At 47.0% G+C, this 12928-nt stretch overlaps 1 protein-coding gene across 5 annotated transcripts in view; it reads right to left on the bottom strand.

The window, feature by feature from the left end:
* Asap1 (ArfGAP with SH3 domain, ankyrin repeat and PH domain 1) overlaps positions 1 to 12928 on the bottom strand; it is a 324201-nt gene that overhangs the window by 17527 nt on the left and 293746 nt on the right. For 3 of the 5 annotated variants that reach the window (XM_046464612.2, XM_046464611.2, XM_058585738.1), the window contains one exon: positions 4142 to 4312. The exons of the other annotated variants lie outside the window; for them this stretch is intronic. In XM_046464612.2, coding sequence (XP_046320568.1) covers positions 4142 to 4312 — 171 coding nt within the window. The remainder of the gene's footprint in view (positions 1 to 4141; positions 4313 to 12928) is intronic. 5 annotated transcript variants of the gene reach the window in all.

Below are 12928 nucleotides of genomic sequence, written 5' to 3' on the forward strand. Positions count from 1 at the left end.
ATCAAGTTAAAGCTCTTGAGATGAAGCGACTACCACAGGAATTCAGGCAAGCCCTAAACACAGTATCGGGTATCCTTACAAGACAGGCAAAGGGAGCTTTCAGAGCAGAGCAGGTGGCGAGGTGCCCATGTGAGGCAGAGGGAGGAGTGGTGTGCGTCATAACCCAGGAACACTGGGAGGCACCTGCAGCTGAGAGGGGCAGGGAAGAGGATCTTCTCTAGACCCTCTGGAGGAAGTGCAGTTGTGCAGAATTTCAGACTTGTAGACTATAGAACTGATAGATCTGGTGCTGTAAGACACCAAGCTTGTGCTACAATAGCCTCAGGATGTTAATACAGGTTTCTGATACATGTGACAGTCTACCAACTAGCCATCCCAGTAACAAAATGTTGCTACTGAGAGTAACATTAGCTAGCATTTACTGAGAGCTTCCTATGTCCTGGATCCTCTGCTTCATGTGTCTCTCACTTAAATTTCATGAGAATATTCTGTAAACTATAGGTATAATGACTAGCCCCAGTTAATGAATGAAAAAACTGAGGCACAGGATAATTCAAAGATACCTGCTAAAGCCACATGGCTACTAGGTGGCAGAGATGGCATTAGATGTAGGTAATATGACCCTAGCATCCACATGGGGGGCTCTACTGAGCACAGCAGCACATACCCTTACAAGACGTTCATGCCTGGGAAAGGAGGAGAGGCAGAGAACCACGGGAAGCCGCTGTGCCTGAGGCACACAGAGTGGGTGCATGTGGGGTGGCGGGGCCGGGCCCCGTTAAGCAGATCCCAGGAGAGCAGGGCTTAAGGGATGACGAAGCACAAAGGAGCAGAGGTAAGAAGATCCTAGGCTGAGGGCACAGATCCAAGAGGAAGGATGCAGTCTGGGAGCCTGCTCGGCTGCAGGATGGCAGACACGGCCTGCTCTGGGTGGATGTGCAAGGCTGCGAGAGCAACAGGCCGCTCCTCCACCATACCTTCCACTGGTGTCTTCCCCGGACAGTCCGAGGGCCCTCACCTCCATGGGCTGAGAAAGATGGGAGGTTCAGGGGAACTGAAAGACCAGGAAATATGGGCCCACTGAAAGGAGATGCAGGTTCCAGGGAGAGAAGGTGCCTAGCAGGCTGCTACCCTGCATGCCTCACTGTCCCCCAGCGTGACCCTGCCCTTGGCGTCTGAAACACAGCATCAGCAGCAGACAGGCATTAGGATCACCAAGCAGTAGTCACATGACATGAGGCACAAATGCCAGGACTGGAGCGAGTTCAACCTGTGAGCAGTCCAGCTGTGTCTGTGAGCACACACACCCGCTACTGACAGGTCTGTGTCTGCACACCTGTCTAAGTCTTCCACACGTGCACACGTGCCACGCATAAATAACAGCCTTGGTAATTCTGGAACGAATATTCGAGAGTGTGAGTCATCACCAGAGCTGTGCTGTGTGGAGAAGTATCTCTTTTCCTGAGGACAGACTCTGATTTGTCCTGGGGCTGGCTGGCGGCAAGGGGCTCCCAGTGGATGGCTGAGAGGCCCATCTGCAGGTCTCCGAAGCTCTCAGCTTACTGCCGGGCAGGTGGTAAACTTTCATCCAGCCTCAGCAACTTTGCTTCTTGGTGAAAAAGGCCCCCACTCCACCTCTGCTGGAGATGAAGAAGAAAGGCCAGGTGCCTAGTCCTGCCACCGAGAGCTCAGAGCAGAGGAGGAATCCCAAAAAAGAACCGCCAGCTGGCGGCAGTGGTGCGTGCAGTGGTGCCCAATCCCAGTGACTGGGAGGCAGAGGCAGGAGGACTTCGAGCTCAGGGGTACAGTCTCCCTGGGCTCAATCCCAAGAGCCACTGGAAAAACCAAAGTTCAGCTTTTCAAGCTAGAAAACAAATCTGGTTAATGTTCTTGAGGAACACATGGATCCCTATAAAGTGGTATATAAACCACACAGAATAAAACCCAATCAAACGAGAGGATCAAAGTGTGGTGGAATTTAGAAAGAAGGTTAACCTGTGATATGAAAGTCTACACAGGAAACGTGTGATTTCTGATGGAATGTTACTTGTTATTCTCTTTGACAAATCGGAGGGTCCTGAAGGCCTTGGGGTGCCACCTCTAACCTGTCCAGGACATCCTTAGTATTTCTGTGCACAGGGGCCTGCACACCTGCACACACTCTTCCTGCCTTGCTCGTTTCTCCTGGGAGCTGATTTGTTAACATCAGCCTTGAACGTCTCCTCTGTGAAGCCTTCTCTGCTTTCCCTCGCAGAACACAGACACACTGTTTCTCAGCATTTCCACAGTGTTTGGTTACATGAGTACCTGACAGTCAAGAACTGTTCACCCCTCGGGGTCCCTCACTGGGCCTTGGGCTCCATGAGCGTATGGACTGAGAAGGCCCAAGCAGGTGTCCTAAATAACCCTGCTGTGTCAAAAATATTTCTCTACTATGATAATACACAGACATATTCAGGCACGCTGCACACCCTCACGCTCCCCTCTCTGTGGCATCTGGGCCAGATGGTGGACAGGTGAGCCAACTTATTTAAGTGGATGGTATGGCTTTCCCCCAAATTCAAATACCTAGAATGCTTGAAGTAGGCTTTTAAGAAAGGCTTTAAAAGCATTAAGAGGACTTCCCTATTAGCTAGCAAAACAATTAAAATGCAAAAATAAATAAATAAATAAATAAAAGCCACAATGAAAGTCACTGGAAGAAATAAGACAGGTAGAGTAGCATGTTCATTCAGCAGCACCTGACCGCTGGGTGGGCCAGGACCTGCTGGGCAATGGGCCTACCCTATAACGCAGGCAGGCTAGCAGGAAAGGATGGAATCTATGCTGCTGCTTCCTCCTCCTGTTCCCTCCTTGCCCATACTGCAGATCAAACCCAGGCCCTTGTGCATGCTAGCAAGGGCTCCACCACTGAGCTACATTCCCAGCTCTGAAATTATGTTTCTTGTGGAAACATTTGCAATCAGTGTCACTCAACTGTTTATACTTGCTGACTCTGAGTAGGGCTATTCATTTTCAAGAGATTGCTGGCTATCCTCTGTGTACCAGGCATGATTCCAGGCTACGCAGACACAGGTGAGAACAAGACAGACAAGATCACTGCTCCCGTGGAGCACACATTCTAGTGGGGAGACAGACACGTGAATAGAATATTTCTCTACTATGATCAGGTGCTTGGGAAGAAATCTGTTCCTTCAGAGAGGAGAACCACGGAGACAAACATGAAAGCTGAGAACTGGGGGAGAAAGGGAGCTGGGCTTTTCAGGGAGCAGAACAGAGCTCCAGGGAGTGGAAGGGCCTTAAGGAGGGAAGACCAGAGTGCAGCCAGGATGTGGAGGGAGGCCAGTGGCAGAGCAGAGGTGAGAGCCCCAGCATGCAGGGCCCTGGAGGCCTTGGTGCAAGGAGTCCACCTTTATCAGAAGGGCAACAGGAAATCTTTACAGGTATTAAGGAAAAGAGTGACCACGATCTGATTCACATTTTATAAGAAAACCATTCTGGCTGTTTTGAGGCAATGGACTCCTTTACTTTTCTGGTCCTTTACTTCCTCTTCTGTAAGTGAGATTAATAATACCTACACCACACGGTCATTGTTATGACTGAATGAGAGTTTGGATATGCTTGGCACTTTATTACTATCACGGTTGGTCCTCTGCATCTGCAGTAATGCTCCCTGGATTCAAGCAAACAACTGTGGACCAAAAATATCGAGGAAAAACCTGAGTGTTCTGAACACGTCCAGACTTTTTTTTTTTAAAATAAAAATTACATTGTATGAGGTACTATAAGTAATCTAGAAGTGATTTAAAGTATATGCGCTTAGGTGGTATGCAAATACTATGCCATTTTATATAAGCAACATGAGTATCTGCAGATTTTGGTATCCCTGGGGGGAAGGTGTGTCCAGGAACCAAAATCCCAGTGATAGTAAGGAACAACTATACTGACTGCTATTAGCAGTATTTAAGAGCCCCAAACATTTTCAAAGTGTTTCTTGGCCATTAGAGGCAGGAATAATCCCACATATCCAAGCCCTCATCCAGTACGTGGCCCGCTTTCTAAATGCGCTATCCATCGCCAGGGGAGCCCCACGCTCTGCCTGGCCCTGGGCGGCTTTGGCCCTAACTTCAGGAGAACTTACCCCAAGGAACTGCGCCTTTGTTTGGGGGCCCGTGAGGTAGTGGGCTGGGAGGGTCGGACAGGGTTCTCTTGTGTCCGGGTGGTGGGGGAGGAGGCCTCTTCTTGGAAAGGGTGGAGCTGCCACTAGAGGTCTGGGTGCTTAGAGGGAGTGTTGAAGGTGGGCCAGTTGGACCTAGAAAGGAAATTGAATGGGGGCAGGAAGGTTAATCCCAGGCTCACAGACACAGGACACCAGTATGCAATTACTCCCACACATCCACATGTGGTGCGACACACAAAGACGAGCAAAAGGCTGATCTGACCACGTTCGTCAGTCCAACATCTTTAAATCCAACTTTAAAACGGGACTTAAAAGAAACTGTTGGTTTAAAAAAAAAAAAAAAAAGAAAATCACAACAAAGGAGAGAGAGTGCTTTTAAGGAACAAAATGCTAGTCAACACAGATGCTAAGGGGTTTAGATCATTATTTAGGTACAATGGGAAAAATAAAACACACACATTTTAAACCAACAACTCACTGGAATCATCACGAAATCTATGTAGGAAGAAGGCACACAGCACTACCCGCAAAATCAACAGGGGAAGAGCAGAGTAGTGGATCAACTAAACCCTTGGCCTTTTCTAAATGAATGATGTAAAGTTACCTGGCAAAGATTGAAAACCCAAAACTCCTTTTTATTTTTTGCTGCAATTTTGAATTGTTTTAGAAATCATAAACCATTTATTATATTGGAAGCCTGAACAACAGGTAGTGGATTTCATTTTTAAATGTAGTTGTGGGGGGAGTACATATGTCCTGAGTTTTGTTTGTTCAGAGTGACACTGAGGAGGCTGCTGTGTGTCAGCATTTCCTGCTGGGCACTTGGACAAATTCTTTTTTCTTTGTACACAATATTACCAGGTGAATGGTTTAACCATGTCCATGGACAAATGCTTCTGCAAACATTCAGGGAAAGAAAGAAAGAAAAGGAATAAAAGAAAAAGCTAGGAACACTGCCACATCAAACGTTTAGCATAGGGTAGTAGATACCTCGTGATTCAGAAAGGTTCTGAAAGAGCTTTTTACATTCTGTGCATTCAAAAAAAAATAAAATAAATAAAAAAGCTTAATTACTTCTGGCCTCCCTCCTGGGTAAAGTAAATTTAGATAATTTCCCATTATTGATTCCTAGTCAGTACTAACACTGACCTAAATTACTGACTCACAGGAAGACAGTCTAGTCTTAGAAGTAAATACTGATATCTCAATAAAATGACGATCTGCATTAGGATTAAATAGCCATACTATGTAATTCATTCTCTGTCTCACTGGTGTAATACAAGATGGAAGGCTTATGGTTGCCCTAAATCAATGCCCTACTATGGCATCAAGTTATTGAAACTTTCTTTTTGGTACTGGGGATTGACACTTTCTTTTTGGCACTTTACCACTGAGCTATGTCTACAATTCTTTTCACTTTTATTTTGATATAGGTCTCTATAAGTTTCCCAAGCTGGCTTTGAACTTGTGATCCTCCTGCTTCAGCCTGCAGAGTTACCAGGATAACAGGGGTGCACCACCACACTCAGCCGGGTTATTTTAACTTTACAACCCTAAAGTAACTGTTACTAAGGTTGTGCACCTGTATAATGCTGTGTAGTTTTCAAAATGCTTGTTTTTCCTTTTCATTTTCATAACAACTCTGTGAGGTAAGTGGATCCAGTACTATTCCTATTTTGCAGCTAAGAAAATGGGGGCTTGGCATGAGGGATGGAACTGGGACAACACAGGTGTCTGGAACTGGTGAGGTGCTTACCCCATCCTGCTGTCAGTTCCCGAAAGCCAGAGCAGCATTTCTGCACTTGGCACACGAGGAAAACAACAACAAGTGTTCAGTATCAGGAAGTGTAACTTTCCTCTTGGAAAAAAATGCATAATAGATAATAGACAATGGTGAGATTCTAGAGTAATCTCAACTTTAGCGCCACCTAGGGACGTTGAAAAGCAATGCATCTGAAAAGTCGTTCATCAGATTTCAAATCTTGGCTGGGAAAAAACTGCCAGACAAAATACTAATGCAGCTGTGTACGTGACTTTAGGAGGTATTCACACCCCAGAGTTGTCCAGTCACCACAAGCCAAGCAGAACCCAGCCTCAGAGAGTCTAGAAACTTGGTCAGACACAGTAAGTTCCAGGTAGAACCCTGCTCTGTTTGACTCAAGGTGAATCCAGGGAGCATTACTGCAGATGCAGAGGACCAACCGTGATAGCAATAAAGTGCCAAGCATATCCAAACTCTTCAACACACCTCTAAGGTGTCCTTGAGGACAGCCAGCCTGTTCCTCTCTGAATGGAGCCACGTCCTCTCTGGCTAGAACACTCAGACATAACTATACTCTCTCTTCACCGCTTATCCTCATCTTTTAATGGTCAGCTCAGATGTGACCCTATCCAGGGTCTTTCTTTAACCCACCCAACCCCTAGAGCACTTCTATCTCTGAACTTCCACAAGCCTTAAAGACACTAGATTTTCTCTGCCTAACATTGGAGATCATTTCCCTTCTGTCTCCCCATCTCCCAGTGATTGCACCTGGCACATGCTGGGCACAACTCACGTCTCCGGAAATAATTCAAGTGCAAGTGAGCAGGATGCTGCTCCAACATCTTGTGTGTCCAGTTTTTAGTAAGGCAGAGAACCCTGAGGCCTTCCACACCAGGAGGCCAAATAAAGTGTCTTTAAAATTTCTAAAAGAAAAGCCAACACTAGAAGACAGCTTGAAAAATTATCTTGACAGTTCTTTAAAAACTTGTCTGTAGAAGTATGATTTACATATTTTAGCATGCCACACAAAGAGGGGTAACGACAGAAGTTACATCTACACAACTCAGGGTAACGTGAATAAAAATTTTATCATCTTTTCTAATGGTTTTATTTTAATTGACAAATATTGTATTTTTTGTGTACAATAAACTGGTGGGAAATATGTATACACTGTGGAATGGCTAAATTGAACTAATTTACATGTGAGGACATGCTCATCATTTCTTTGTGGTGAGAACCAACTCTCTCAGCAATTCTCAAGAATGCAATATGTGGGCTGGGGTTGTGGCTCAGTGATAGAGAGCTCACCTACCACGTGCAAGGCCCTGGGTTCGATCCTCAGCACCACATAAAAATAAATAAAGGTATTATGTACAACTACAACTAAAAAAATACATAAAAAAAGAATGCAATGTTATTGTTAACCACACTGTACGACAGATCTGTCAAACTTATTCCTCCAACTATAAAGGCTTTCATAGTATGGAGTTTAAAAGAGCTTAAAATTTATGTTCAATACTTTATAAAGTAGATAAAGACACAGTACTGTGCCTTTGTGGAGAGAGGGACTGTGTAGAACATGTGGTTATCATGTTCATGTTCAGATGGGGAAGTGGGCACAGCAAGGTGAGCGCTGGGACACGTCAGTAAGTCAGTGACAGGCCCAGCCAGTTCCAGCAAGGCACAGGGGTGCCTGTGCCTGAGAGCACATCACTGCTGGCCCATCTCTACACAGAAAACAGCACCAGTACTCATTTGTCCTTCAGTCTCCTTCTATGACGGACTGACAACCGGAGCTGACCGACAGGCCACCAAGAGGCAACACAATGCCTGACTCCAGTGATAAGAGAAAGCCTCAGATTCGAGGGGCCTTGGGTGGGTTCTTTTAACAATTGCTCACACATTCCTGAAGGCAAGCACAACAGGATTTCCTCTGCGTCCCTTTCCACACCCTGGCGGTCAGGAGACTCAGAAGGCCTGAGTCAGTGGCCACTGCTGAGGGCAAAAGTCACAATGTTCTCAGCCGGGGTGAGGTCACTAGTGTGCAATAGTTTAGAAAGGATGGGGTAACTGACAAGGGCCAAGACAAAAACAAAACAACCCCAAACACAAATCCAATATGAATCCAAGTCGACGGCCCATGGGCAGCAGTAAGGAGATTAAAATTCCCAGGAAACTGTGGAGTCACCACCATGGGACTAATGCTCCTGACGGACACCTCCCAAATGCCTCTGCATTCCCAGGGCTGCACACTCCTCATGGCGGGCCCCTGCAGGGAGCTGAGGCGTGTGCCTGCTCCACTGGCCTCTGACCTCTGTAACTGCTGCTATAAACTCTGAGAAAAGTGGGAGAAGCACTGCGGGAATCCCGGCCCAGCTGTTGGGCACAGCTGCTGCAGCCATTTCACACCCAGGCTTTCCGCAACGCGACTCTCTGGGACAGAAAGCTTAGCTTCTCCTTGCTCTGGCCACCTACTTTTGGGACGTGCCTTCACTGATTCTTCTTGTTATTCACGCTTTAAACATGGACATGGATGGCAACTGCTCTGCGTTCTGCATGTGAAGGCAGCAGCCTGTGGCCTGTCATTGAGGAGCTCTGTCTCTTCACCTGGACAGTGCATGAAGACTTCCTTGCCCTTCTTCAGAACTGCAAGCAGCACCCCCTACTGGCCCGATGGCCTTATTCCACGGGTTTCTCTCCCCTGGAGTGCCAGCTTCTGTACTCCTCTAATGTTCTGGCCCCTGGAATATTTACTGAACTGAACACATGAGGTGAGACAGAGAAAACTCCCATTTGTTGAGTGCTCAGCGTGCTCTCTGCAGTGGCCCTGCAGGCTGGACACGCAATCCTTATTTTTCAGGTGAAAATAAGAACTCAGATCCCTCAGGATCCCTCAGGCTAGATGAGACACAGAGGCAGGACTGCCCTGGTGGACAAGGATCACAGTCTTTTTTTGTGGGGCAAGGGACAGGCAGCTTTTTAGAAGAAGAGAAGATGAAGTCTGAAGGCTTCTCATGCGTTCACAGCTGCCCAGGCAGTGTGTCCGGCTTGACATGGACTGAGATGCCTCAGAGGGTTTGTTTATCTCTCGATTCTTTTACTATGATGGCGGGCACCATGCCAGATGGTCTGCTGGCTTATCAGACTGAGGCTAGAGCCTGCTTGAGGCAGGAAGCCTACATTTCAGAAAACGCGTGAGCAATTCAGGGCTGGCTGTCAGGGCTGACTGACAGGCCACCGACAGCCATACAGAGCCTGACTCCAGGAGGGGTTGTCAGCGACAGGCATGAACTGTAATGCACATCAGTTGTTCCCCTCTCCACAGCTTGAAAGGTTAGTCCTTTAAAGTAAGTTATGTTTCTTGGGATCAGATTTTTTCATTTACTTAACAAATCCTTTCTTGGAGCGGAAGTGCCTACACAACGTGGGTCTCACTATTTGGAGCACCTGTGAGGATTCCCTGCTCATAGCTGTGGCATTGCAGAGGTACCAGTGCCAGCAGTGGAACCCCTCACGGAGCACCAGGTGCCACGCACTGAGCTACATGTTTCATACACGTCTCGTCTCATCTCCACTGGATCTAGAGTGGGGCGGGGGTTCCGTGTGCTACACAAAAGGCACCAACTTGAACCACGGTAGAAAGCCACAGTTCTAAAGCTTAATGTTATTAAAAACAGTTAAACCCAACCAACAAATCAACCAAACATATGTAGGCAATATGTGTCTCCAAGTCCCTGGTGTGCAGATGGGTCCTGTGGCACTGTGCTATCCCCGAAGTCCTTCCACACCAGGTACCTCTACTGCCACAGCCCAACAATCCGAATGCAAATTTTCCCAGAGCAGTGCAGGGTTATGCTTTCTCCATATTCTGTCTCATTGGATTTTTTTTTTTTTTTTTTTTTTTGTGCTTGGGATTGAACCCCAGGGCCTTGTGCTTGTGAAGCAAGCACTCTACCTACTGAGCTGTATCCCCAGGCCCTTGGGATTTAATTTTTTTTTTTTTTTTAGTTATAGATGGACACAATACCTTTATTTTATTTATTTTTATGTGGTGCTGAGGATTGAACCCAGTGCCTGACATGTGCTAGACCAGTGCTCTACCACTGAGCTACGACTCCAGCCCTGTCTAATTGGAGTCTGATGACAACCCTGTGAAGCAGGTAAGACAAAGATGGACCATGTTCCTCAACACAGGAAAGGAGAAACTGCAAGATCTGGTCTGACAGATCCAGTTAAATTTTCTATCCTATTTCAGCCTCCATGTGACCTGAGGTGAATTCCTTAACCATTCCAGGGCTCAGTTTCCTTATCTAATAGGATGCCGACTGTGTAAATCTTTAGGCATTCTGATAGCTCTAAAAAAAAAAAATTCTAAATTCCACACATAATTTTAATTTAAGGATTGTTTTTAAACATAAGGCATGGGGCAGGAGAGAGCTGCTCACCAGGAGCGGGAGACACCTGTGCATGCCATTCTGTAGCTTTCCTCTACTCTCTCTGGACCTCACCTCTGAAAGAGGGGTTAGGCAGCAAAACATGGCTGCAGGTGGCTTAAGGAAGGTGACTTTGGGGTTCTGCATGGCTGAGTTCTTCTGAGACTTAGGGGAGCACTGCTCAAACACAAGGGGCCTTTGCTTGGTGGTAGTTTAGGTCAAATTTCTCTGAATTTTGAGGCAGCTGGAATTTCTTGAAAATATTCCTGACCTGGATTCAGGAGAATTCTTTCTACTGCTCCCCTAAGTACTTTCCTCATTTGTGGGGACTTTGTCACCAGTGTCTGTTTCTGTCTCACTGGAAGCTGTTATCCCTCCGATCCCTAAGTTCACAGGGAGGTGACCTGTGCTGCAGAGGACCACAGCTTCCTTGCCTTGGAGAGTGAGCACAGCCTCGCCAGTGCTTCCATCAGTGAGCAGGACGAGGTGCAGGACACATCGGGCTGCAAAACAGAACCATGTGTGCACAGAGCACCATCTGGTCTTCAACCACGTCTCCTAGGAACTCCACTCTAGACACGACCAGTTTCCTAGCCACAGGAGAGCCACGCTGCAGGACCTCATAGAAGACATGAGAAAACTGCACTCCTCATGAGTTACCAGCAGACAGCCCAAACCTCATGTCCTGCTACCCACAGCCAGGAGGAACGTGCTCCGTACAGCAGGAAGGGGTTCCACATTCAATGGTGGGCCTTTTTTGGAGGGGGAGGGATGAGCAGTCTGTCCTTAGCTGACCACGGTTGCTATGGCCAAGTCTCTAAGCTCTTGTTTCAGCAGCTGAATCACTAAATAAATTTAGTCTTTGTCTTCTGGGTTGCTGGTAGAGGACTTGTTAGAATTTATTCAAGGCAGGCAAGAGATGCTTGGCACTGAGCCAGAGAGTGTATTTTATGGGTTTCTCTGTGCCCTTGAGACAAAATTACAGAAGGGAGTGGGAGAAGGTGGGGGAGTCTATGGGCCCCCAGGACTCTGGTGTCAGTTTGTTCTGTAGCCCAGATTCCAGATTCTCAGTGACCTGGATGCTGTGTGAGTAGGTACAGGTCCCACCTGTCCAGATAGGCCATCATGCCATCAGCAACCACAACTAGGGGATGTGAACTTTGTCAGACTCACTTCCCCCATCATTTTATTTGGTTTGGAGGTTTTCACAGTGTCCTCTGGGTTGCAGAGAGGGAGTCTCTGCTATGGTCAGATGGTACCCTGATGGGGCACATCATTACCCAAGGGAGGCAGTGGCAGGGCACTTGCCCTACACACCTGCAGCTGGATGTGGGGGTGTAAGGCTATGTTCCAGCACAGTGTACACATTGCGGGGAACTCTGTCTCCTGCGTCTTTGGCTTACATGTGCTACTACTGCTATGGCTACTGGTCCTCTTTGATGAGAAGTATTCATTCCAAAGCCTTATTTTAACTTTTCTCTGTTATTTTATGATCTATGAGGCCATTTGGGGTCTCCCTAGGAACACAGCTCTCATTTATAATACTGTTTCAATGAAGAATAAGCTCTGAAAAACAGTTTTGAATAAAGCTCACATTTCAGAAAACAGCCTCTGTGTGATTCAAATAGGCAGTGCATTGTGTACCGAGAGCCCTCAAAACCTGTGCTAGCACAGGCTGAGCGCAGGGAGAATCCTGCATTTGGTGGTTTTTGGCAGAGGTCAAACTGGGAATTGCAGTTCTGGGTACCTCAACAATTCCCTTGGCTCGGGTGACTCTTTGTTGGCATCTCTGTGCCTCAACTTGTCCCTATGCAGGTGGGCACATTGACTTTCTGAGCAGGGAACACTCCATGGTCAGAGAATGCAGGATGAGAACTCCGTTGTTACAGAGTAGGACGCTGGACCATTAGCCCAAGATGCCAGTCCTGTGAGTACTTGATAAGGAGTACAAAAACACTGTTCCAGGGAAGATTCCTTTCCAGGTAGCACCCCGGGGGAAAACATCCTCTTCAGAGTGTACAGGAATATAGGTTTTGGTTACACAGTACCTGGGTTAGAATCCAAGTAGCTGAGAACCTCAGGACAGTTGCTCAGCATTTCTGAACCTCAGCACCCTTGTCTGCACAATGTCAGTGTCTACAGTGCCTATCTTGAGACCATGGGACAATGCACGTGTGGCTGAGAGCTTTTCAAAGAAAAATGCATCCTGTTAACCAGCACTATCACTACTACACTAGAGTAGCATCTTCCACACAGGACCAGCTCAGTGCAGAGAGAAGTATCAAGCAAACCAAAATTTCATGCCATATTACAAACAGCCCAGGTTTTGAGGCCACGCAGATCTCAGACTGAATCTCAATCTTACCACTTAACTGTCTGTGTCACCCTAACCCTAACCCTAACCCTCAGACTCAGTCACTCTAGCTCTTTGAGCTATATTTCCCTCTTCTGTAAAACAGGCACTAAAGCACATACTTCACAGGACTCTTGTGAGGCTAACCTCAGACAATGTGTGTACAGTCCCACCACTCTGCCTGTCCTGCTGACGGCACT

Source organism: Marmota monax, unplaced genomic scaffold, assembly GCF_021218885.2.
Source record: "Marmota monax isolate L192 unplaced genomic scaffold, Marmota_monax_Labrador192_F-V1.1 WCK01_AAM20220418_F8-fsc00003, whole genome shotgun sequence".
Classification (NCBI taxonomy): domain Eukaryota; kingdom Metazoa; phylum Chordata; class Mammalia; order Rodentia; family Sciuridae; genus Marmota; species Marmota monax.